General features: G+C 41.6%; 1 protein-coding gene and 1 long non-coding RNA gene across 2 annotated transcripts; both read left to right on the top strand.

The window, feature by feature from the left end:
* The first annotated feature begins 5,831 nt into the window (after window positions 1-5,831).
* Window positions 5,832-19,306, top strand: SMIM13 (small integral membrane protein 13). The gene is made up of 2 exons (XM_084511666.1): window positions 5,832-6,021; window positions 15,629-19,306. The coding sequence occupies exons 1-2, from the start codon at window positions 5,946-5,948 to the stop codon at window positions 15,820-15,822; spliced, it is 270 nt and encodes an 89-aa protein (XP_084367792.1). The 5' UTR covers window positions 5,832-5,945; the 3' UTR covers window positions 15,823-19,306.
* A 1,262-nt stretch (window positions 19,307-20,568) lies between these two features.
* Window positions 20,569-24,450, top strand: LOC311432995. The gene is made up of 5 exons (XR_014690473.1): window positions 20,569-20,669; window positions 21,003-21,141; window positions 22,285-22,360; window positions 22,521-22,745; window positions 23,550-24,450. It is a non-coding gene; the product is annotated as an uncharacterized lncRNA (long non-coding RNA).
* The last annotated feature ends 2,129 nt before the right edge of the window (window positions 24,451-26,579 follow it).

Below are 26,579 nucleotides of genomic sequence, written 5' to 3'. Positions count from 1 at the left end.
TTTTGAAACTATAGCTGTTGTAGTAAGACTAAGTATAAAACTAAACGTTGTCTTAAATTTCCAGCTGTGGGCATGTAAAATAAAAAAACTAAGCCACAGTAAACTTGTGGCTGCAGAAAATATTAATTTGAGCGATTGTGTAGCAGTGCTGATTTTATAATATTATGTTTTAGCACCCCCTTTCGGCACAAAGGGATACTTGCAGGTATTTACTCAAACGCTTTGCTAAAGCTAAAGAAATGCAATAGCAACACATCCAGGAAAAGTCCTTGGCTGCACTCATAGTTTACATACTTTACATAGCTTAGTTTGGCATTTTATAAATTTCTGTAAATAGAATATTCTCGTCCCTCTTATCATATTCATATTAATAGTCCATTTTGATCATTTAAATCAGCCAAGAACTTGACGAAGATTGATGGACCTGACCCAAAACTGAGGCTAAATACAAAAGACCATATTTAGCTGCTCTGTCCATTGTCTACGTGTCTCCTGTGAGGAGTCTGATGGTGGTAACATGCTCTGAGTTGTGACTGGAACTGAATTATTTCTCCTGCACATGCTAGCATTAGCATTATGGTAGTGTATAGAGGTCCCAGTTTGGGATTGTGGTCTTGCTATGTTGAGACCTACTCCAGAAGGCAGGTCCTTCCTCAAAGAGCTTACAACATAAAGCATCACGTTATCAAGGATAACCACCACCAGGGAAAGGAGTGGATGCAATCTCTTCTCTGTACTCCTTCCCTGGGAGATAGTAATGCATTAATTCCAAAAGAGAGGCAGTGGGGGGAAGGTCATCAAGTGTAGTCTGGATAGAAGAAAGGGCTACATTTTGCACCTTCTGCATGAACTATCATTACTTGGCCAGCTTCTTGGGTATTAGCAGTTGGCAGTCAAGCTTGTTTTGGTGACAGTACTTGGCATGGTTGCCAGTTACTTTCAAAGATATTGTATGTGCCAAGACAAGGATTAAAAATTAGGACATGGCTGAACAAAAACTGCCTGGATTACTTTAATTTGCTCTTCTCGTGCACGCTCATTTTAATAAGTCTTATTTACATTAATAGCCTTTGGCAAGACTTCCACTTCATCAATGCACTGTGTACGATAATAAACAAAAAGGAGGCCATGGATGATGCAAGGGTGTTAAAAACGAGAAAAGAGAATCTTGTTAAAGTGGTTAAAATTCTTTTGGAGGACTAGAACACACTGCTTATATAACACAATTTCCATGTGATTATGGGTAGATCGTTTAAATATTTTTTCTACAGCTAGTCAAAGATTTTATTCTTCCTTCTGCTGTTGCCTTAGGGTAATTGAATGTAGATTTGTCACAATGCTGAGCTCTGACAGCAGCTACTAACATAAATGAAAGTTCTGCTGTGCTACACAGTTATGAATCTGTGCTACAAATACATTAAATACAAGAGAAACATTACATTTTCCACATGTACCAGCTGGAAAGGAAACCAAAAAGGGCAGGTCCAAAAGCAGTTGATACTTTGAACACCTGTTTCAGCCTCAGTCCTCTCCCTGGCTCATGGAGGATTAAAACATCCCTTCTCATTTTGCTACACAAACATGACCACCAGTTAACTGACTGCTGTGAAACAACTGGTTAGTCTAGATGCATCAGCTCTCACACCCTTTAAATAAGGCTTGTACCTTCAGAATCTGGATTACTCTTCACTGCTACTGGTCTTTAGCTCTCTTACTTGCAACATTGCATGTCCGTGCTGCTCTGTGAAATTGCATCAAATACTCCTGCTTTGGCCTGCCCCATGGTCTGGTGTACTAATTAGCAGAAGCACTCTAAGAGGTCTGCTCATCGGTCTTGTGCTGCAGTCCCTTTGCTGCGTGATGACCTTGACCAACCTTTTTTTTCTAACCCACAAAACATACATCAATGCATAGATGGTCATGTGCACTGACAGAAAAGATATAAGAAGTTTGATCAGTGTTGAGCATCATAGGAAAAAGTATTGAATGTACAATATTGATAGTGCGCAGTGACCAAATGTTGCAAGGTGATGGATAAAAGATGGCAATGACTTTAATAAGTCATAAAGCTCATTGTCAATATTTTTTTTTCCATCCTCTTCAGGGAACAGATGAGACACGTTCAATTCTGCAACTCCATGTTGCAAATACACATGTAAGAAACTAGGTAGATCAAGCTTAGATTTGCATAAACAACCTTATTTCTCAAACTTCAGAAATTAGAAACTTTAGTGATTAGAAAAAATCATCACTTTCTTTTAATATACTTTCTTGTATTTGATTCCACAGACTTCTGAAACAAACAAACAATATCCATATTGTAGCTCACTTATCCCAAACGCATCATCATCCGTATTGATACAAACTTCTGGCACATTAATATATGAACTGATACAGAATCATAGAATCATTTAGGTTGGAAAAGAGCTCTGAAATCATCTAGTCCAACCTTTAACCTAGTACAGACAAGTCCACCATTAAATCATGTTACTACGCTCCACATCTACACATTTCTTTAAGACCTCCAGGGATGGTGACTCAACCACTTCACTGGGCAGCCCATTCCAGTTTCGCACAACCCTTTCAGTAAAGTAATTTCTCCTAATATCCAACCTAAACTTCCCCTTGCACAACTTGAGGCCATCTCCCCTCATCTTATCATTTGCTGCTTGAGATAAGAGCCCGAGCCTCACCTTGCTACAACCTCCTTTAAGGTAATTGTACAGTGTGACAAGGTCTCCCTTGAGCCTTCTTTTCTCAAAGCTAAACAACCTCATCTCCTTGTAAGATGTAGCAGGGAAGATGCATGCTTATTTAATTTAATTTTGTTCTGAAGAAAAGTCTAAGATAAAGTATATATAATGTTTCCATTTTAATTATTATTTAGATGGAATCTGCATATATGTTTCATTTTACACAATGTGTTCCACATGATCCACATGAAAGGTTTTATTTATTAGGAAACACGGGATAACAAAGACTATATTCACCAAATGGTTAGAGGAGGAAGTGTTTCTCCTATTATCTCACAACTTGGTTAAAGTGTAACATCCACAGTGTTACCCCTTGACTGTGCCTGTGAGGATGTGAACTTGAACTTAACTGCTTCAACAATTATGCTACACGGTCTTTTTTATGTGCTTGTTGATGGCAATTTCAGTACTGCATTCATACTGGTCTCCAGCAATCCCAGGCCACTGAGACCAGAGGGGAAGTGTGGAACATGGAAGACTTGCTGTCAGTAAAGGAGGACCATCTTAGGGAGCACTTCAACAAATTGGATATACGTAGGTCCGTGGGGCCTGATAGGTTGTACCTATGAGTGCTGAGAGAGCTGGATGATGTCATTGTGAGGTAATTCTTAGTTGCCTTTGAAATGTACTAGTGACTGGGAGTGGTTCCGGCAGACTGGGAGAGAGCATATGTCACTCCTATCTTCAGGAAGGAAGACCTAGAGAAATACAGGCCAGGCAGTCTTATCTCAAACCTTGGGAAGGCAATGGAGAAAATCTTTGTGGAAGTGTCTCCACATACACGAAGGACAAGATGATCGTGAGTAGTTAGCATGGATTTAAGAACAGAGAATCATGCCTAATTGACCTGATAGCCTTCTACAATGAGGTGGTTAGCCCAGTTGAGTAGAGGAGAGTGGTATCCTGGGCTGCATTAGGTAGAACATTGCTGGTAGGTCAGAGGAGGTAATGAGGTAATCCTGCTCAGCTAACCCTGTGGTTAGGACATCTGTGTACTGCGTGAGAAATCTTGTTGAAATTAAGCAGAAGGTGAAATGCTTCAGCTTCAATCATGATATTCTGAAAATTTTTGGATTGTATGTTCGCCTCAGATTTAAGCCAGTTATGATTCATGAAGCTTATTTATTCTATTTACTTCATTTGCTTTGTGGGATAAAAAAAGGTTTTAAGTACGTCACTTTTTTTTTTTTTTTTTTTTTTTTTTTTTACTAAAAATGTAACAGCTGCTAGATTGGACATTTCTCTCCTTTTGGTGGTTACTGTTCAACCTGGGAAGTCTTGTGGTTGAGAAGCTTTTCTGATATTCATGTCAAGTTTTTCCTTTCTATTTCTATAAGAGAATTAAATTTCTTGTAGTATAATTTGAGAGCACTTTAATTAACAGAAGATAGGTGATTTAGAACAGTTAGTATGAGCAACCAAAATATGGTATCTGGATTTTGAGCTAGTTCTTTTAAACTATCTAAGAGCATTTACCATTTCAAGATGCCTTAAATTCAAGCCTGAAGACCCATCAAATTTAAATTTAACATTCTGAAGAAACGCACACTTAAACAAATAAAATTAAGGATTTCCAAACTGAACATACGTTGATTAAAAGACCCTCTTCCTGTGCAGTGTAATATGAGAAATGTAGTTGCTTCCTGTTTTCATTTTTATTGTGTAATATACTGCTTTGGATGGTATCACTGTTATATGTATTTATCACTCCAAAATGACTTCATTCCAAAATAGTTTTCCAAGATAATTTTTTCTTCAGTTATGGTTGCTGATGTGTTTCGGGGATGCAAATTAATTAACTACTATTACTAAACCGGTTTGGAACTGTAGGATAATGTATATGAATTTTTTTAATAGACCCCAGATATGACAGCTACTTTACAGGAATGTGGCAGTTCCATACCCAGAGAACGTACTCTCTGTGAAAACTAAAAAAAAAATAGAGAAACACAGCACTGTAGCTAGGAGGGAACTTACTTATTTCTCAAAAGCTAATATAGTATCTGTTATTGCTCTGCTGTTTGTTTGCAATACAGAAGAAACCTTGCATCAGTATGCATGTAACAACTGCTTAGGTTAGTATTAGAGTGACATTTAAAGATCTGGAGGCATTAACAAAGTACAAAGTTATTGAGAAATATCAGAGAAGATGCTTAAAGTGGAATTAAACTTGCAAGACATGATGAGTGAGTTAGGCAGAGTATTCAACAGGGCTTGGAATGATAGGAGAATAGTCTAAAACAAGAAGATGGAACTCTGGTCTGATTTGGTGAAGTGACAGCAAATTTCAGAATGTGAATGGAAGATTGCAAGTGCAGGTAATTTTAGGTTACAGGTTTCCTGAAAGGAGGAGGCACATGACATACTCAATGAGCAGGAAAAGAAAGAACTTTAGCTTCACTTAGAAGGGGAGATTTTAAAATCAACCATGTAAGAAACACAAAGGATAAGTGGATTAGCCTTCGACATCTCCCTGCAATGGTGGCATCTTCATGGGCAGTCACAGCTCTGCTCTTGTGGATTTAAGCACACGTTTTCAGTAGTTTTAGGAACATCAGCCGGTGTCTCCCATGCTACAAGGGAAAAGTCACAACCTTTTCTTTTCCAGTGCTAAAGGTGAAAGTGCTAAAGTCTGCATCAGTGGGGCTGTATCGGTGAGGAGCGTAGCCTTTATCTCATGGTTCCTGGCAGTTATGATTTCCTCGGATTTCCCTTGCGAGAGCAGGGCAGCTGCAGTGTTATCACCACCGTGTCACCACAGGTCCCGTGGAATTTGCACCACCGCTGTAACGCGCGCATCAAACAGCGGGAAGCCAGCACAGCGATGATAAAGTGAAGAAAAACGACGGGCTCCCTCAGCGCAGAGGAAGAACTCCTCAGAGCTACTGAGGCGGCTGACCCTCCTCGGGCGGCCATTACAGGCGCTGGCGCAGCGACACCATCCCGCGGCGGGGACAGGCGGCGCGGCGCGGGGCGCGCTGGGACTTGTAGTCCGCGCCGCGCAGAGGCCTGCGCGTTCCTGCGGGAGCCGAACTCGGACTCCCGGTGAGCCCCGCGCGCCCCTCAGGGCCCGCCCCGCCTCTGCTCCGTGGAGCGGCGGGGGGCGACGCTGCCGCCGCCAGCTCGCTTGGGGCCCCCCCCGGCTCCGCCAGTCCTGGGAGCTGCCCTCCGCGCGGGGGGCGAGCGGGCAGCATGTGGCAGAGCATCGGGCTGACCCTGCTGGTGATCGTGGCCACCCTGGCCTGCGTGCTGCTCTTCATGCTGTGCGGTGAGTGGCCGCGGGGCGCCTTGCCCTGCGGTGTGGGGCGGGGGGAGGAAGACCCCTCCCGGACCTGTGCTGAGTGAGGGCGCCGGGGTGTCGGGCTAGGGGGTCAAAAAGCCAGCCCCAACATGCGAGGTAAGCACCACCGAGCCCAGCTGTGGTGCAGACCTGTGAGATGTGAATCCACCCGGCTTCGCTGCTCGAGGGGTTTATTTTTTTGAAAACCAAGGGGGGTGACCTGAAGGCTCAGCTGGCATCTAATACTTTTTCAAAAAGTTGTGCTCAAAACTGCATTGCGAAAAGAGGTAGTAATATCAAGGGGCTCGACAGTGAAATGGCAGGTGAAATCCAGTATTAACATCTATGGAATTACACCCCTAAGAACTGAGAGGTATATGCATACGTAAATCATGTGGAGAAGCTTAAGGGGTTCAAACTGAACTGTTACTATCCTGAACAGAGGATTAAATCAAGGCACTCAAATTTTCTAAAATACATTTAATTCATTGTAGAAACGACATAGACAAATCAAATGTTAAGACATTTAATATAAAATAGAAAATGCCACTATATTGCTACAAGGATCTATCACGTGCCTGTATCTCAGTGTATTTCCATTACCTTATTTATAGAGAAAAAGATCTCCCAGATTATTTTTTTTTTTTTTAAAGCATAGAACGGTGAGAGCTATGCAGTGATTTCTGCATAAAGAGATTCTAACTAGGTTAGAGCTGTCTAGCCTGGAAAACGGTTGAATGGTGGAAGGTGATATTTTATAAAACTGAGTAGAGTGAAAAAGGTGAACAGGGAATGGTTGTTCCATTTCCTTGTTACAGAGGAATTGGAGTATATAAAGGGAAATGATCAGGCTTAAAAAAAAAAAAAAGGAGAAAGTATTCTTTTACACAAAGAAAGGGGAAAATGGTAAGCTCATGGAAGAATATTTGGGATTCTAAAACTTATCTTTCTTCTATGAACTTTAAATGGTCCATCGATGTATTTAAGCCCTAGTACTAATGTTAAAAGGTAAGGGAACATCTGAAATACAGATTATTGGGGGTAGGTGAGGCACCTTGTAAGCTTTCCCTGCTCGTTTGCTCTTTTCTCCTGTATCCCTTCTTGTCCATTGTCACAGACTGAATAGTGACACAAGTGAGTATCTGTTCTGAGATGGGTTTCTTGTCTTCAGTGGATATTGTCTGGCCATCTTCTGTCTTTTGAAGGTGCAATGTATTTACTAGGCTTTCCATGCTGTCAGAGTACACGTGAGAGATCATTAATGCTGAAGGCTAAGAATAACTTTACACCATACTGTTCAAAATCAGAAACATTTTCTCTAGGTGTTTCTGCTTTTGTCTCTGTATGACAAATGGTGTGAAGTGCTGAGGGATCTCTTTAACTTTGCCTGGTAACTTCTCTTTAGTACTTCCTTGCTTAAAAATAGCAAAAGTAGTTAATAACTTTATTTTTAAATGGCTTATAAATACTTATCAGTTTGGACTTCTGTATTCTACACTCAGATTTAATGAACACTGTGCTTCATCTGTCCTCTGTATCTTGTTTTTAACAGTATCAGAGCTTATAAATTGATTGCTAAAATGTGCCTAGATTTTAAAGGTAGTAAATGCAGGAAGCTGCTGTTTATATAGGGTGCAGGTGTAACTGTTACCCTGACAGAAATGGCTGCTAGGTAAAGTTTGGTATGATTTATATAGCATTGGTAATGGTATTTTCCCAGTTCTACACAGCATTTACTAATCAGTTAGTACGAGGATACTTCTAGTTCTTGTGCCAAGACTAGAAACTATTTCAGGAAAAGTGGTATCAAGACCACTATTAGGAGAAATGAGTATAAACTACCTCCAATCAAATTATTTGTGCCTGTGGTAGGCAGCATCTTATCAACTTTTGTACTGAGGGGGGTCTCTATTTGTAAATAGAGAGCCTGTCAGTCTCCCAAGGAGATGAGTGCTGTATGTATACCAGGATACAAGTAAATGCTAGCCAGTGAGGCACACAAGTTAATGGACAAACTTGAGACAAGGATGACGGGATATAAGCTTGAGTAAGCTTAAGCTGATAAGAATATTTTATAGCCATCTGATGAGAGATATTTAACAGCCTCAGAAGAAGACTGCCACGGTCAAAAGACTGATGAGCTGTTACTTGCATTTTGAGTGGCTTGTAAAAGGACTCATGGTGTGAATGCTTGCAGAGAACAATCTACTAAAATATCCAGGAGATGTCCTAGGATTGCCTGAATTTATGTTGCTCATCACAGATGTGATGGGCTAAGCGCTATGAAAGCCTCCTATAACGTTAAATTTCCTTCCAGTTATTTTTTTTTCTGAAGTGAAAAGATAAAATTCAATGCACAAACTGTCAGAAGTTATTAGGACCAGTTCGTCAGCAATGTGAAAAGCAAATTATTATACCTGAATTTTGCATTTATGTCTATACAAATACACCGAGTTAGTGACCCGAGTTCTTTTTCTGTTTAATGCTTCCGTGGGAATATCGCCATGGGGGTCGACAAGCCCCATGGTTGGTGATGTGATAACATGGGATTCCTGACGATGAAGCCGTGAGGAATGTAAACAAGCTAGAAAGAACAAAGAAAAGTGAGTCACGAAACCCTTGCTGTCTCAAACAGCCTGTTCTCCAACCGTTAAGACATGGAAGTGGCTAAATGTTTGCTGTTATGGGGCAAAGTTGTTAACTAATGAGTAGCTAGTGGGAAAGTACCGCTTGTAGAGTTAATGGTATAAGAAGGAAGCCTGTCCTCAATAAAAGTTACTGAAGTTATTGATCCCTAAAGAAACCCTGGTGTCTGTGTGGTCATTACGCCACACTTCTGAATGCTTGCAATTGCCATTTCCAATCCTAATCTGGAATTGTTAGGAAGCACTGAAGGCTTGCAGCTAGTGAAATCTATTTGTAAAACTGAGCACATCTGACATAAAAACCATTGAGAGACTACAAACATGTCTAGTTTTCAATTGCTCTTCTAAAAGTGGATCTAAGGTAACTTCCTTCCACTTTATAGCCATCTTTCCAGAGTTCCTTTCTCTGCTTTCTCTCGTGATCTCATTGCTTTTGTGTGTTCCTTGTTGCTGGTAGGAATTTATGCACAGTGAAGGAGATAGATTGAGTTGAGACCTCATTTATAACACCTGAGTTTTTTAGTATTTATAAAACAAATATTTCTAAAAGGTATAAAAGGCAAGTAAACAGTGCTGGGTGCGCGGGGAGTCTATGCTCTACCAACATGCACACGCAGACATCAAACATTCTAAACATATAGAACATGGCTTTGCGTACTAAACTCGAGTATGCCTATACATACGTACAATCAGGAAAGATAACAAACAATCCTTTAACTTCCATGACTTAATAAACTCGAGTACACCTAAACATATCAGAAAAGGTAACAAATCAGAAAGAAATCAGAAAAGGTAACAAACAATCCTTTAAGTTTCTCAATTTTCCATTCATTTTCTTGATTACATATAAGTCTCCATTTTCCATTCCTTTTGAACAATATGTCTCGCTTTAAGCTGTCAAGCAACTCGGTCTTCAGGCCTTATGTATCCCGTTCTTCCCAGATCGAAGTAAAGCATATCCATCTCCTTTTCAAGGCCAATGAGGCCTGGGTCAAAAGGCACGTTCAGGTCAACAGGGGGCGAAACAGCAAAGGCCTTCGATGGCTGTGGCAGCAGAGGGTCCCATGGCATAGCAGTCGGATCAGTAAAGGAGCCCACAGCTCCCTCACTGTCTGGCAAACCACACGTTTCTGACTGTGGTCCCACACGGCTCTTTAAGGCCTCAGAGATTGCTCGCCAGGTGCTGAGGTTAGTCCCACTGCAACCTTGTCGTTTTTAGTTGCAGAGTCCCGCACCGTGACCCCACTTTGGTCCCATATTTCAGGATCATAAACCGTTCGATAGTTAATAAGGAGAATAAGCTGTAAGGTTACCAGGACAGTCTTTGTTCCTAAGGACCTATGATTCCCCATAATGTGCAGCTGCTTACCAGCAAGGGGCAGCTGTGTGCGAGGCTCCGCTTCTCTCAGCTCCAGCTTCTCTCCAGCTCCAGTGCGCCTATTTCCAGCAACTTTCTGTACGAGCTTCTCTGAGCAGTTTGCTGAGTTTGGCCCAACTTCATGATTGGTTCAATCAGTGTGTCTGTTCCCGTCTTTGTCTCTGTTCCGCTAGCCTGTTCCTCTTCACTCTTTTTTCCTGTTTCTTTATTGATCATAACTTCATCACATCGCATTGCCTTCCTTTTTTATCTTGAGGGCAGGCTCCCCTCTTATACCCTTCTCCCCACAGCAGTTCTTTTCAAAACAACTTTTCATTGGCAAAACAACTTTGAATATAACAGCAACAGCAAATACCCAGAAACTTCCACGCCTTAATGGCTGGAGAACAAGAAACCCGAGAATTCACGAAGTCTCCTGAATCACCCTTCTTTGTTCCCTCTAAACTCTTCTATATCCCTGATGGCCTCATCCTTAAGAGTCTAATGTTATCTCAACCAGGGGGCTTTCCAACCCCCATGGCCACACTCCCAAATCTCCCCCTTCTTTATCAACCATTTTCTCGACACGAATTACCACTCCATATGTAACATAGGTAAGCAATACATGAGTTCAACTTGGCTGGTGTTCTATTCTCTGTGTATTTGTTTTATTTTGTTTTATTTTCCCAATGTACTAATGCACATAGTCCGATGAAGGTGCACAAGTGCCTTCAGGGGAACAGATAGGCTTGTTATTCTCATTCAGCTGGTGAAGCTGATGAGATGGGGTTTGAGACATAAACTTATAACAAAAGTCATGTAACTTTGATTGCTGAACCAAGTGTGTGTGGTTTGCTTCACAAGTCTGAATTCATTTGCAAATGGGAAAACATTTGAGCCTTAAATTCTGCCTGAATAACTCTTCTATAATGCTTTGTTTAAACAGTTTTGTAACTATCGTAAATGACATAATCTTGTGACATACTTCAAAAGATGAGGAAAGCCATGCCTGAGTAGGCTAGCAATAAAGAGAAAATACTTTTTCATTTGAAACTGAAATTTACAACTGTTAAAAATGGAAGACTGGAAAAGAGCAAGCTTCCTTGCATCAGTCAGCAAGTGATGTGGTGCGAAATAAGGAGCAGGCTTAGGGAGCGGCACAGACCCAAGCAGCGTGTCACTGACAGCAGACATCAGGAGACAGCAAAGGTGTTCTCTGGGGTAGTGTATTACATACCTCTTCAAAAGGCACAGCATTAAAGTGATTTGCCTGTGGTAGAACCTTGTTCTCCCAAATCTCAGTTTAGGCTCTAGAGCTGTGTGTCTCCCCGCCCTCTCCCCCCCCCCCCATCTGTAGCTGTTAAGATTTTCTCTGGTGGGCACTTCAGTGTTTGAATACAAGCAAGTAACTCTTGCACTGTTACCGCATCATCTTCCTTCCTTTCTTGGACCAATGTGTGTTTTGCATAAGAAAATTCAGGTTATTTTACACCAGCATTCCACATTATCCCTCTTTTGGCTTTTTATGCTTATCTTTGTGATTCAAATGGAAGAGGAAAATATGTTCCAGTAAATAAAATCCTCCCCCTCTTTATGTTTACACGCTAACATAAGGTGAATGAAAGTTATGGACCTGAGACTTGTGCCCATGAGCAAGTGAGGGTGAGTAATATAGGATCAGATTGCTTTGCTTCTTTCCCCTTTACAAAGAACTAGGAGTCAGTATGGGAGGTAACAGAAAAGGTAGCTTTATTGAAACTTGGTCAAATTAAAGTTGTCATGACAGCTTTATTGCAAAGATGATACATGCTTTTGAGTCAGTAAATGAGCCTTGAGTCACGGTCCCGTCTTTGCAAACACATTGCCTCACGATTTGTAGGAGGGGTGACATACTGATGGCACGATGCCAAGCGTGGCTTAAATGTCTCTGGCTGGCACGTAGCTGTGGCGTTTTAAGTGGCTCCCAGCTTACAATTCTGTGGAGGTTGGAAGCTGCTACTTGGCCTAAATGCAGAATAATGGTTGCAGCAGACTTTCCAGGCTCTCTGGATTTGGGTATCTGCTTTACAGAGAGCTGGAGCCCCTGCTGTGTGTTGCAGTGGTGTATGTACTTGCCCTAGCTCACTTCTTGGAGAGCAGCTTCTTTCACCGGTTAGGGTAAAATATTACGTGTTGGTGTGGCATGTCATCCCTGCTAGTTGGCTGAAGATGTATTGTGCCAGGGCTGTTTTACTGTCACAGATTCAACTAAGCTGAGAACGACTCAAAAAGTCAAATCAAATGGCTAAAGAAGACAAGACTGATTCCAATCAAATATCTTGTGTGTGGAGGTGAACCAGTAGGACTTCTTTCAGTGGCCTGAACAGACTGGAAACTTCTTAGATGCAAACTGGTGGTGCCTGCTACCTGCCTGGCATCAGCTCTATAGCAGAATAGTGGCAAAGCTGAGATGCATAATAGGAGAGTGGCCTTTCTGTCCATTCTAGTTTAAGAAATAAAAAAAATACACTAAATGCACTCTGTAGTTGACATTTAAAAAGTGTGGGGTTACAATTTTGCAGTGTTCTTAAGAGGCTGAAAAATTGATAAAAGATACTTTCAAATGAGATGGCAATGCAACTTGGTACTTTGAATCTGCCTCCAGGCTTTGTCTTTTTTTTTTGTTTGTTTTGTTTTTGTTGTTGTTTAATGGTGTATTTACTCAATACCATTGCTGGAGAGAGTCTCTTTTGCCCTGAGCAACTTGCTTCAATTCTTTACTAGTCTGGTTATTTCTGAGAAGTTTTATTGGAGTGTTTGGTAACTGCGAGGCGACAGGGAGTCTCAGCTGAAGAGGCATCTTTAACTGGATTCAGATGAGCGGGTGTGTTTGGGGGATGCTGTAAAAAAAAACAACTTTCCATCCAAGTTGGCACTGTGATGAGAACAAGTATAAGAAAGGAATCCTTCTACCTTGATTACCTTATACCATGGAGTCTGTGGTATAGTTTGGCAGATCTGGGGAGTCTTTCATGTGGAGCCAGCAGGGATGCATGTGGGGAGGGACGTGCCTGCAGGGGAGCACTGTACCAGGAGGAAGATCAGAGAAGAAGACCAGGAGACAGCAATGGATGGTGATGTGGCAGAGACAGGGTGAACCTGAACTTATTTTTACAACTCTTGAGCCTGGTTGTCCCTCCCACTATCAGTGGGTAAGCCTCTTGTAATTCTGTTTTCAGTGTACTGCATCCCGGCTCGCATCTGCCTGGTCCTGCTGGTCAGGTTGGTTGTAATGGCCTTCAGTGTTTGCTTTTGTCCAGGTTGTAATTCTGTGTAAGTGGCCAGTTTGCACTGATAAGGGAAGAATATGAAGCTCTTTACCCAGCCAAAGTTAAATACCTCACTTACTGGCCTGTTTGTTTATATCAAATATACCCTGGTGCTTCTGTCAAGTGTCCTACAACTTTATTTGGGGGGAGGCCCTGAATATTTTGGCTTTTTCTTCCTTGGGGTGTTCTCTGGAAGTAGCGTATGTATCTGACATGAATTCACTTGAAGGCATTTTAGGGAGGACCTTTTGAAAAAGGCAAGTTGTGGCTGAGAGCTTCATGCACCCCCCAATCTCCTTAAGTGAATGTGATAAAACACTCTGCATGCTTTTCATGCACTTCTCGGTTCAGTCTCACAAATTTCATCTCTCAGCAAACTGTGGAGTTGAAGACACTTATAACAGTTTGTAATATTCTGCTCAGGTCTCACTTTCACCTTTCCTGTATGCATTGGGAACGCTTTTTCTTTCCCATGCAGACTGGAAGTGAGCGTGCCTTTGGAGATTTGATTACTTTTTTTAATGAGTTTTAGAGCTGTGAGGAAAATGGATCGATTTATGGTCTTCGAAGTTGACAAAACATTGTAGATCCCAAAGACCTTAAATACCACTCAATGGGAACAATTTTCAAAAGTAGAGGTAATTTTTACCTCTAGCTATGCAAAAACACAATAAACGAGCCATTTTCATTTTTCTTTTCTAGATACAGGGGTTTTAAAGTATTTGTGAATAAATTGAATCTGATGTCACGCAAATCATTTAAAGTTTCAGATGTTAATGGAAGAGGAAATACTTGGAGTAGGCCTTGGGAATTAAGTTGGGTCTTAAAAGGTTGTCATGCCTTCCTCTAGCTGACCCTGGTAGCAGAGAAGTTCTAGGAATTAAAAGTCAACAGGATGAGTATTCTAGGACAGAGGGGAAGGGTGGGGTCTTGATTTGTCCTAAGTAATGGCTTTCACCTTGTCCTGACTCCAGTGACTAAAGAGGGAGAAAAATAAAGGTGCTGTGGTTACACAAGTGCCACTTGTTAGTGTTTCACCTTGCTTTATATACCCATTGCCCAGCCTCAGAAATACATTTCTGCTGACAGCTCTGTTGCTGGGGGGACAGCTTTCCCTAGTTGTGCAAAATAGGGCTGCTAATATCAGCAGTACAGGCTTGAATGGCAAAACCTTCAGATTGAGAAAAGGACTGTTAATTTATAGCTCTGACTGAGATAAATGGTTTTGATATTGCAGCTTGTATTATAGCATATGCCTTTGGATCACAGCTACAATTTTATCCTGCTTATCTGTGAAATACGCAGCTAAGTGACACTTCTAAGCTATAGATAATGAAACTTGACTGGCCAGCTAAAGGGAATGGGATAACTAGTTCTCAGCTTGGTACAGCTCCAGCCTTTCTTTATCAAAGTGCTTAGATAAATGAGAATTTTATAAAGAAGGTTCTGGGTTAGGTTTAGATAAAAATACATCTGCTTTTGTAAGTGTTGTCTATCTGTTCTGGAAATGCTGACTTAAGAGCAAGGAGGTGGTAGATCTTAAATATTTTTAGAAATTCTAGAAATGTGACTCTCTCAGCTGTAAAACTCACTTGTGTGGTTTTGAGACCAAGAACATTTCTGCATTGGGGTGGAACTAAATGTTATACAAATTTACCTGATAATTTTACTTTAATGGGACTTTGGTGTGGTGAGAAAACACTGAATTTGGAGGATGTTGCCTTTTAGTGAATTATGATAAGGAAGTTATGTATTTAATGTAAAACATGGCATTAATTTAAAAATCTCCAAGTGTGTCTAATGTAATGCAGCTTGTAGAAGGTGGTTTGTCCTGAGTGTGATGTGTTTGCTGAGGGAGCATAGGAACCCCACTGCTACCTTTTTACAGTGCCTATGTATTGAATTCTGTGGCCTGGCTTTAGGTGTAACCACAGAAGTTCCTTTTCTTCTGCCAGCTAAGGTCCATGCCTTTGCACAGGTGTAATCGCCTGCTTATTGTTTGCTGTGGCACTGCAATTAAGAATATGTTCAGGTTCTTGCCTGGAGCTTCGAATATTTGCTTCTGGATGAGGGCAAACTTGATCAAGCTGAATAGTTGCCTACAGGACTGTGAAAAGGGGTGGGTGGGTGTGCAGGGGGAGGGAGGGATGCTGGGGTTAAGAGTAATCAAGGTGGCACTTGATTATTTTTTTTCTCCCTTTTCTGCTGTGCTTTGCCTGAGAGCTGCCTATCGATCGATGTGTGTGAATTAACTAAGTGGTACCTTTTTTCTTTGTCTCCTGCAGGCTGGTATGTGGTCTGGCAATTGTTTTTGTCTAAGTTCAAATTCCTGAGAGAATTGATAGGTGATACAGGGTCCCAGCAGGGGGACAACGAGCCTGCAGAGACAGAAGCTGAACAAGAGACTCCACCCTCACCACAGAGAAGTAGACAGAAATCTGCTCGACAGCGAAGGGCACCTGCAGAAGAAACAACTTAAAATACTACATTGAACTTCTGGCTAATGGTTAAGCACCTCTGCACTGTGTTGTTCAATGGCTTGACCTTACTGAAAAACTGACCCAAGAGGTGATATTAATACTTGTGGACCTTTGCTTCGGAACTGTCAATACTTGCTACTTCAGTAAAGGTTCAGGGAGGGCTTCGGCAGCAAGTCATAGAGTACTGTAAGAAACGAGGGGTGGAGAGCATTTTTCTCCATCAGAAAAATGCTGAGCTGCTGTAGCTCCTGTCCCTGTGCACAGATGAAAAATAGGTCCAGGACCATAGGCTTAGCCTTTGCATTTGTCTGAACATAATAAATGTTTCAGAGTTGAAATGGTTTCTAAATTATTTTTTTTTCTTTACAGCACTGCAACTACATGTAGTGAAATTGAGTTTTATTTCTTTAGCTATATATGAATATATATTTTTTTCAACCTTGAGAATGCATGTGAACTTGAAAAACAGTTGGAAGAATATCCTGCTTTAGAAAGTATTCTAAAGTGAAACTTTGTTATTTTCTTATCTCTATGTAAGTATAAATGAATTATGAAAAACCAACATTAGATGAACATGGGAAGTTTTAATTGTTTCCTTAAAATAAGGCAGAAACTGAATCTGGTCATAAGATTTGTTTTCTTGCTTTTGGCATAAGAATGGTTACAGGTAGAACAATCATGATAGATTTCTGTATGTTCTTCCTGAACCTCTTACTCCAAGTCCAATTTATGTTAGAGAGGGGAAGATGCCTAGGTTATGTACCTACGGTTTAGTAATCTGAAGTGTCATCTTTGGCTCTTGAATACTAAGTACTTTTCTAGCTCACCTTGAACGCTCTTACATCAGGTATTTGGTACCAGACCTAACTTTTTCTCTGGAACCAGTGAAGGCATTCTGACCAGTTTGGTAGACATCACTCTAACACTTTCATAGTGTTACAGCAATGAATTTAATGAATTTGGTACCTCATGTTTGGTGGGAAACTTGCTGATCTTTACCAGTAATGAGCTCCTGGTTTTTGAGAATGAGTTATGCAGCTATTCTGACACTGCAGTTCTGAATTAAGAGCTCCAGTTCTGTTTATCTAGCCAATCTGAAGATTGATGCGTGAGATCTTTGGGAAAAAGAGGACCATGCATGTTCCACCTCCGTGTGCATGGCAGGGGGAGCAATCAAAAGTCTATTTCATGAACAGCCTCTGTTTTCTCTCAGAACCTAGATACGCGGTATTGTTTGGATCACTGTTCATTGTATTAAGACAAACAAAAACAATAACAACAAAAACTGTTAAACAGGACTACAAAATTGATCTTGTACTTGCAGCTGTTAATGAAGTTTAAACCTGTAACTTCCAAACTTGTGGTTTTGGTTCACTTATGCAGCTAAAAGCAGCAATGTTTAGGTTTTTCATTAAGTAGACCTACTTCTGGGAAAAGAGCACTTCTTTGGTGCCTTTGTTTTAATTTGTCATCTGTGAATACTGTTTAAAAGTTACTGAGAGTATTCACCTTATAAATGACTTGGATGCTTGAGCATTAAGATATGTAAGAGCCTGGACCTTCCTTTGGAACCTGAAAGTCATTGTTTTAGTTACTAGCATGTATGTATAAGCATGCTTTGTATCACAGGGCTGCACTTCAAAGCATGACTAGACAGTGCGCATATCGTTGAAACACATGCACAAATATAGTAAGTCTCCTTCCTCTATCCTGACTGCTGACCAGGAATTCCTAATAATATTTTCTTCGCTAGTAAAATTTCCGTTTACTCAAACTGAGCAAAAGCAATCAGGTTCTTTTCCTTGCTGCTTTCAGTTGATTTTATTGCACAACTTAATGTCACAATATTCTTGTGTCTGTATGTCTTTTTCACATGATGAGACTTTCAGCTCAGCAGTACTAGCCAAATCCTGGAGCAGTTTTCTGAAGAAAAATGTTTAGCATCTCTGTCTTGGAGCTTTGCTAATATGGGCTTACAAATAAATATTTTTTTTTGGTCCTGATGTAGAATATTGACACTCCACTGCACTTTACTTTTGCCTAGACCTAAATCCACTGAAGATGGCAAAATGCTTACGCTTGTAATATCTCCATCTGAGATAAGGAACAGTTAACTCAGTCTCTGCTTCTGGTAGCTGTGAAGAAATGCAAAGTTATAATGATATTTGTAGCTATCCAGAGTAGTTCTAAAGGTGCAAGAATCAAGACTCCGGAGCAAGTTAATGAAGGAAGACCCATGCAGGCTTGAATGCTGACACAGATTAAATATGCAATTAGATGGTAGTTTAAAGCTAATAGGTGTAGAATCTCTGGGTAGTTCATCTGCTCTAGCCAAACGGTTCCCTTATTTGCATATTGTAAGTGTACAGTTCTCTCCCCCAAATTATTTTCAGTCTCTTTTAAACGGCTGATGCTATTTTTTTTAAAGTTGCTGTGACATAGCTGCCAATAACACTATTTGCTTAATGTATAACATTTGTGATCTTACTAGTAGCAGGTCAGAGGCTTATATTACGAGGTTAGGAAGAATTTTATAATACTGGTATCTTCAGTCAATATACAGTTTTTCCTGAGAGTCTGTAGTAAAATCTCTGTGCAGGGCACTTCATGTAAACCTGTAAAAATGAAGCTGTGTGTGTGCAAGCATACTCATGCTAAGACCTGGGTTGTGATTGCTGGCAGTCCAATATACTCATGTCTTTGAATATTTTTACCAGTGTACTTCTGAACTGTTACTGGTGGATAAGCACTTAACTTTGAAATGACCTATTCAAGTCTGAAACCTTATGAAGACAATATGTTATGTGGTTGGTCTTGTTTTGTTTGGTAGGATCTATTTTCGAAACTGTTCATTGCCTTATTGTTGCAGCCATTCTATTGAATGTACTTTGGGTTGGTTATTTTAAATGTATTCATATCACTTCTGTTGCAGGGCCTGTGTAACTTTTGAATAAGCAGTGATTACTTGCATTGTATAATTAGTTAAGTGAAAACAGTTGCTGCCGGGAAAGCTGGAACAAATATAGTACAGAGCGGTGAAAGAATATAGAAAACCTATTGTTAAAATACCAGAGTATAGACAATTGTTTCTGAATTGCATAATTCAGACCTGTTAAGGAGCCACTAAGGTTGTTATTGTGGTGGTCCATCTAATGTTTGCCCGTAAGGTTAATTCTATGCAGTTCGTCCACTGAGCACTGCTGCTGTAGCTGTTTGCAGTAAATGCCATATACCGTGCTGCAACTCTTGAGCAACTTGCTGCTTAACATCAGGTTTTACACTGAACTAGACCTGTGTATGTAATTCTGTCTTGTGTGGAAATGACCAGCATAAAAAAAAAAAAAAGTGTTTAATGTGGTCATTTGCTTATTCAGTGTTAAGATACTGTACCTAAAGCTTCTGTGGTTGTCTGTTTTCATCTGTTTAGCTGTTGTTTTAGCTGACTGCACACGTAAAAAATAAAATAACCAGACTTGTTACAAATACTTGATCTGAGTGTGTTTCTGTCTCTCTTTGGAATGGGATTTTTTTCTTTAGAATAAGACTTCATATGAGTGTACAACAGTACAAAAGAGGACTTCTCAAAAGTCACATTCTAGCTGGCGTAGTACCTACAGATGATTTCATCCTAAAAGCCAGGTTAGTACGTGTCTTTTAGGTCGATTGTTATTACAGATGATTTTTCTGCATTGCTCTTGAAAGCTGTCATTTGGTTTTAGCAATTAAATAAAACAACTCTTTCCTTTGTTCTTGGTATTTTTAAGATTGGTTACTGATTTAAAGTAGGAAGTTCTAGTAGTTTGGAATTGAGGACGTTGTACAGGAGAAGAAAATGTGTGTGTGCTTTCTCCCTGATTGCTTCTGTTAAGTAAAATGCATGTGTTGAGTCCTGAGTGTTTGTTGCCCTAAAATCCCTTTAATATTGAGAGAATGAGATGGTCTGCTGTTGTCCTACTGTTCTCATTTGCAGAAAGGGGCTACTAACGAAGTACGCTAAAAAGCTATGGCATTAGGTAACTTGAGCACTTGAGGGTTTTTTGACTTCAAAAAGTCTGAGTTGTAGATAGAGGTGTGTTTGGGAAGGGGGGTTAGACATAGGTGGGAGTGATGTGTGATTGGTTACAAGTATCAGATGCTCATAAAGCACCTGCTTGCCGTTCTGCTTGGTGCTGACCACAAGGAAACACATCACCGTCTGCTCCAGGAAGATGACGAAAGCTGCTGCTGTGTAACTCTGCTCTGCCCCGAGCTCCCTAGCAGGCCATCATAGCCAGCAGTGCTCCTTCCACACGGGTACTTGTGTGCGGTCCTTGAGGTTCTTGTGGCCTTTATCCAACACAAGGAGATCAGGTAGCCTTTGTAAAACAAGCTGGGTTTCATCTTGCCTTGGTTATACCTATGTGAAGACTTACCTAGGATTTTAGACTGTGAGTTGGTCGTGTAAGGATGCTGGGTTTCATATCCAAACTTAAAGACATGTGTACTGCTGTACTCTTCATGTAGACCAGAAATCTGTGTGTTTTGAGCATCTGTACTGTACGTGTACACTGTTTGTGTTGTACTTCCTTCTAGTGTGACTTGGGTGCTTTGCCACCAGGACTCTGCCAATGCCCCTGAACTTGGAAGGGTGAGAAGACGTGTCCTGTATTAGGGGCTGTGGCCTGGTAACTATTTAGCTGCAAATCCTTCCCAGCTGGGGCTGCGTGTGTGCAGTACGATGCAGGCAGCTGATTGTTGTTCCCTCCATTAAAACTTCCAGCCTTCTATGCAGAAATCTGTGCTGTGAAACCTGTGATTGGAGCTTCAGTTGCCTTGCCTTCACTGGAGTAATTTAGCAAATGAGGAGGTGTGTGCACCCTACATCCTCCTCAAAACTGCTGCAGTGGAGGGTAGCCTGTTATATGTGGATATTAATATCTTCTCCTCTGTGCTGGAGAATTTGAATGGCTCAGTAGGACTTGAAAGTCTGGTATCAGAAAATACAAATTTCACTTTCTGGATCTTGTTCTCAGTTCTTCTGTTGAATTTCTGTATTAGCTTCTTAATTTGCCAAAATCACAAGGTTTATTTGACATTTGCAGTATTTAATGACCAGCAATTACGTTTACAAAATGGCATTAGTTTTTACACTTTCTAAAGGATTCACTGAGGGGAGACTTGACTTTTTCCTTATCTCTAGTTCCAAGATGTCCTCGTGTTCCTCCTAAGTGCTGCAGTAATAGTGTGGCTATCAGGAAAGCGTTTACCTCTGGACTGGCTTCTCAGACAGATGAATTGTGCTTGTCTGGTCTGAAACCTGGAGGATTTTGTTGCCAAAGGTAGGTGAAAAGGGAGCTTGGGGCCCAGTTGTTCACCACTAGATGGCGTGGGCCTTCAAGCTTTGCAGGTAAGAGGGCACAGCGCAGGATACGTGTTGAGCACCCACCCATCAGTGCACCCAGTGCAGTCAAGCGCCTTTGCTGTCCCTGCTTTTAGCGATCCCGGTGGAAATCCTGGTGGATCTTGGCTGGTAGGGACAGGGGCATTCCTGCATGCCTCGTGCCAAGAAAGCTGTGAGCTGTATGTAGAATCCCGTGCTTGGGGGAATTGCATGTTGTTCTGCAGTAGAGGGTCACTGGATTATTTTTTTTTGTCAAAGTGACCTCAAAAATGATCTGTCTCAAGAGAAACCCCAAAAGTACCAAGAGGGATCTGCTTTTCTTACTGCTTGCCATGAAATAGAAGCAGCATTTCTTTACCTCTCAGGGTTATGAACATACTGTAACGTTGTAAAGACCAGCTTAAAGAAATGTGTTAGTTTTCCATGTTTATTTTTTTCTGGACTAGTCATAGGAGCAAACTGTCTGCTGTCCAGATCTCTTCAGAAACAACCTGCTGTTGCATTTCTCACACTTCTTATGGTTTCACTGCAGGGATGTGAGGTGAAATGACAGCCCACCAGAGCTGGTCAAAATCTTCCTGGTTATGGAGCAGCTGTTTTCTGGCCGTAAAACCAAGACTCATGATGAGCTCACTTAATATTAGACTTGCAGGGAAGGTTTTAATACTAGGCTTGGGGGTAGAGAGCCTGTGTCACGTTTTCTTTGTAATAAAGACAGAAATCCTTGAGAAGAGCAATGAGATACAGATGTAGTGGGAGCCTTGCTAGCTTGTGAGTCATCCTGATGATTCAGGCAAAGGGAGAAGCAGGGAGCATTTTGTTGGTGTCCCTTTGAACCCTTGTTTGTTAGCTGGGAGTAATAGCAAGTCCCCTTTATCAAATCTAACACTTAGAGCTGCTGGCATATTATTATTATTATTATTATTATTATTATTATTATTATTATTATTATTATCTTTCAGGCTGTATACCTTGCCAGGGAAACAGGGCTTATTGCAGCTGTGTCTGTGTTCAGGCTACATGCATTTCTCCTTCAAACTATCGCTTAGAGACTGAGCTCAAAGACACTATGTCCCTGCAGGTTTTCTGTAAGTAAGAAGTGGATGGAAAGACAGGAAGGATTCAGGTCAGCTGTGCACAGGAGTTTGTGTATAAAGGTAGGGTTAATGCAGGGCTTCCCTTGCCCTTCTGCATCAGAGCCATTCATGTGCTGCTTGGGTCTGGAGGGCTGCTGCTCTTTTTAACAGTTCTAAGCACTTGGCAAGACAGCCTCTTAACAAAAGTAAATGCATTGGGAATAAACTGGGTTGTTTGCAGTCACCTAGCAGGTCAGCGTCTTGCAGGATCCATCCACCACATCAGTGGAAGCTCCTTTGATGCTGTATAGGAGAGACATCTCCCTGTGATCACATTCCACGCCTATCTTCAACAATGGCACTAGATTTTCTCCTCTGTCCCATGGCCTTCCTGAGAGGAACTGAGAGTTCATGTTAGATGAGCCGCACTTGTCCTCAGTACTTCAAACGGGACTGGAGGATGTAAGTAATTCTGGGAGATTGGGTGAGCTTGTCCCATCCTAGCAAAAGGAAGAAATTGTGCTGAGAGAAGGAGAGGGTGCAGTGGTAGGGTTTGGTGTGTGCTTCCTGCACCGGGAAGAAGCCGCAATAGACTGAGTTTCATTAATAGCCATCATGGTTACTGCTACTAATGACAGCCTTTTACTGTCATTAGTAGCAGTAACCTACTGCTACTGCAGTGTCAGTGTCTGGTGCAGTGCGAGTGGCAGCCTTCCCATTCCCATTCTGCATGCTGAGGGGCTGGTGTGTTTCAGAGCCAGGCTTTGCTTTCAGGTTTTGTGCTGCTGCCAGCAGGTGTGAGACTGTCCCACCTGGGCAAGGAAGCTGTGGAAAGCTCATCAGTCTTCCTACTTGTGCAAAAGGTAGGGCTTGGAAAGCCTTTTGGTTTTCTGTTGTGTTTTGGTTTGTTTTGTTTGTGGTTTTTTTTTTTTTTTTTTTTTTTTGCATTCTCTCTGCCTGCAGTGCAAGGGCAAGAGATGAATCAAGTCTGGAGGACTTCATGCTGTGAGTATGAAATAGGTTTTTAAAGATATATACACGTCTCAGCTGGTGAGGGAGGCACAGCTGTGGCTGCTCTGGTAATGAGGCTGGTACCTTCGTCTTCATGGCTGTGGACAAGTAGCCCTGCTGGGGAAAGGAAGGCTGCTGCTGCAGTCTGTGCCTGTTGTACAGTTTTCTCCTGGGAAGGCATGGGTGCTTTCTGGTACAAAACATTGTATTTCACTTTTCTATTTTCACTTTTTTTTTTTTTTTTTTTTTTTTTCCCAAGAAGAAGAATGGAAGTGAACAATTGTGGGGCACAGAGATCTGTCTCTGGTGCCTTGCCTGGATGCAGAGATTTACAAGGAATGACTTCTGTAGAAAATGGCAAAGGGTCAGAATTGTTGCTCCAAAGGCTTTGGCTTGCTGTATAAGATACCACAGATAGCCTTGAGCTCCTGTGCTGCTGCCCTGTCATGGAACCCTGACCAGAAAGTTAGATGTAATGGCTCCATATGAAAAATGTGAAACGTGGGATTTCACTCCCTTTGCTAGCACATCTGGAGGAAGATCTGTCTGCTGGAAAACCAGTGAGCTGCAGTGATTTGGGTTGTGGTAAGGGTCTGGTAACAAGTGCTGGCCTGTCTGTGCTTCTGTCTTCCCAGATAGTAGTACCATGGGTTTGTGGTATAGGAGCAGTTTGTGTGTCCTGATGCTCCCATCTTAAGTGTGCTCTGGTTAGCTGTTGATGAGCACAGTGCTGCAGTACCTTACTTGTTATTAATGTGCTACCAGCTGCGCCTGCAATTTGTTGCATGGGCAGTTTCTTTGCCTGTGCAACAAATCTTTGCCCAGATAAAGCATTGAGAATAAGCTGAGACTGTTTCCAAATATCGGTGCACTGTAGAAGACTCATTTAATTGAATGTGTGTACTCACTTAGGTACATATTGTATGCCAAATAATTGTCGTGCCCATGCTGATATGGGTCAAAAATGAGATGGAGGCCTATATGCTGGCAGTCGGGAAACAGTAAATGACAATCTTTCATAACATGTTTCTAACTAGTAAAAGAAAGCAAAATCACTGTCAGAAAGTCATTTTGAAACCCACACTTTGAAATTGTATGCTATAATGTAAGTAATTGTATGCTGTAATGTATGTAAAATAGAAGTTCTTTCAGCCGCCTTATTTTTTTGTGATTCAGCCATTGTCATGCTTGCAGGCTGGCAGCTGTGGGCTCCTACCAGAGCCCCTGGTGACTGCCTGGGCTCAGCCCTGCTTCAAGCAGGGAGCTGTCAAGAGAAGAGATTTGATGAAGCCTCAGCACTAAAGCTTGAATTTACTGACGCTAGGCTCCCTAGTCCTGGGGAAACCCACAAGCTTCTAAAGTGTTTTAGCTTGTGACCTCAGTTAAACTCCATATGTAGCCGCACCAAGTTATGGGAGACAGATGTGGGACTTGTTATGTTAGGATTCCACAATGTGATTGTTTGTTGATGAGCCACTTACACAAGCTGCCTGTAGAGGCTTGAGGAGATGTAAACAATGGAGCCTGGAGAGAGTTTATCTCATGCTAAAGTATACTTAGTCATACGGATCAGACTTTACTGAGCCTATTTCTCTCTATTCTATAGTTTAAGGAGAGCCCTGGTGATTGCTCCTGTGCAAATGTCTAGATAAGCAAGTGAAGTCACACCTGGGGTGTCTTACATTAGGAGAAGAGATGAACTGACCCAAACTGGGGCACTTCTGAGTACACCACACCTAGGGAGAAGAAAAGAGGGAACAAGGAGTAGGCTCTCATTTGTATCACTGCCTTCAAGCAGTGATACAAACTTGGGTGGAGCTGGGTGATTCATACTGCTCACAGCTGCAGGATTTGTCAGTGTGCATAGCATGGAGAAAAGACCTCCAAGATCATCTAGCCCAGCCACCACTGTCACCCACTAAACTGTGTCCCTAAGCACCATGTCCAACCTTTCCTTGAGATGGTGACTCTGCCACATCCTGAAGCAACCTATTCCAATGCCCGACCACTCTTTCTGAGAAGAAATGTCTCCTCATTTCCAACCTAAACCTCCCCCTGTGCAATTTGAGGCCATTCCCTCTAGGCTTATCACTAGTTACCTGTGAGAAGAGGCCGACCCCCAGCTCCCCACAGCTTCCTTTCAGGTAGCTGTAGAGAGCAATAAGGTCTCCCCTGAGCCTCCTCCAGACTGAACAACCCCAGTTCCCTCAGCTGCTCCTCACAGGACTTGTGTTTCAGGCCCTTCACCAGCTTTGTAGCCCTTCTCTGGACATGCTTCAGGGCATTTGATTAGCTTTCAACAGGGAAAATAAATAAATATATCTTTACCAGAGTATTTGGGGCTACAAATCAAGAATAAAAACATTTTAGAAAACAGTAGAGAAGCATATCTAGAGAACAGTATTTAAGCTACCATTTCGTACAAAATTTCTCCTATAGGTGAGCCATCCACAAAGCAGGACATTTGTTTCTAAACTACACAGGAACAAAGACCACCACAGTGTTCAAGACTCCACTCAGGAGACTAGGTAATTCATAATTATTTTTAGTTTAAATAAAGTTCCTCCTGCTGCTGCTGCAGGGTGAAAATGCTGGATCCTGTGTCCACCTCCTGCATATGTGCATAGGGCCATGACATGTCCTGTAAAGCGCAGCCCTGCTCTAGGAATGTCCTTTCACTCATCGTACTAGTTCCTATAAAAGCAATGCGAATTGCCAGCAAGGCTGTGCTCATTCCTGAAGTAAATCTGTTAGCAGCATCTCAAGCAGGGACAAAAGCTGCAGGTCGAGCAGTGCAAAATACATGTGATTGTTCTCATTTATCAAAAGTAAATTTCTCTTTGAAATGCAGCACACACACACACACAAAAAAGCCCAGTTAAGTTAATTTCTCCCCTACTGGAATGCAAGTTAATTACAGGTACTGGTTTCTAGCTTAAATTGCCTCCTGAGATAATGGTTTTTGGCTGAGCTGCTCTCACCATCCTTCATAAAATCAAAGCACAGGGTGGAAAAACAAAACAGTGTAAGTCCGTTTTTCTTTTTTGTGTTCACAGCCAGTCACTCTTGTGGCTTTTTATCTTTGAGTTTAGCTGGGAATTAAGCCAAGCTTGAACCAGTGTATGGGGGAAATGCCCCAGAGCCTTCTACCTGCACAAAGAGGTTAAAGATTGATTCATTTCTGCAAGGCTGCTTGAAGTCAGAGCAAGCTGCTGTTTTTTCTTTTCTCTCTGCTCTCCTCTTGCAGACCTTTCTGCTTGTCCTTCACTGCAACCTTCATTTTAAAATG

Source organism: Aythya ferina (assembly GCF_964211825.1).
Source record: "Aythya ferina genome assembly, chromosome: 2".
Lineage (NCBI taxonomy): Eukaryota > Metazoa > Chordata > Aves > Anseriformes > Anatidae > Aythya > Aythya ferina.
This window is presented reverse-complemented; position numbering and strand designations above follow the sequence as displayed.

Excerpts from the sequence above, each read along its gene's own strand:
- SMIM13 (XM_084511666.1), top strand. The coding sequence starts at position 5,946 with ATGTGGCAGAGCATCGGGCTGACCCTGCTGGTGATCGTGGCCACCCTG. Across the intron at positions 6,022-15,628 it reads GCTGCTCTTCATGCTGTGCG|GCTGGTATGTGGTCTGGCAA; the intron begins GTGAGTGGCCGC and ends TGTCTCCTGCAG.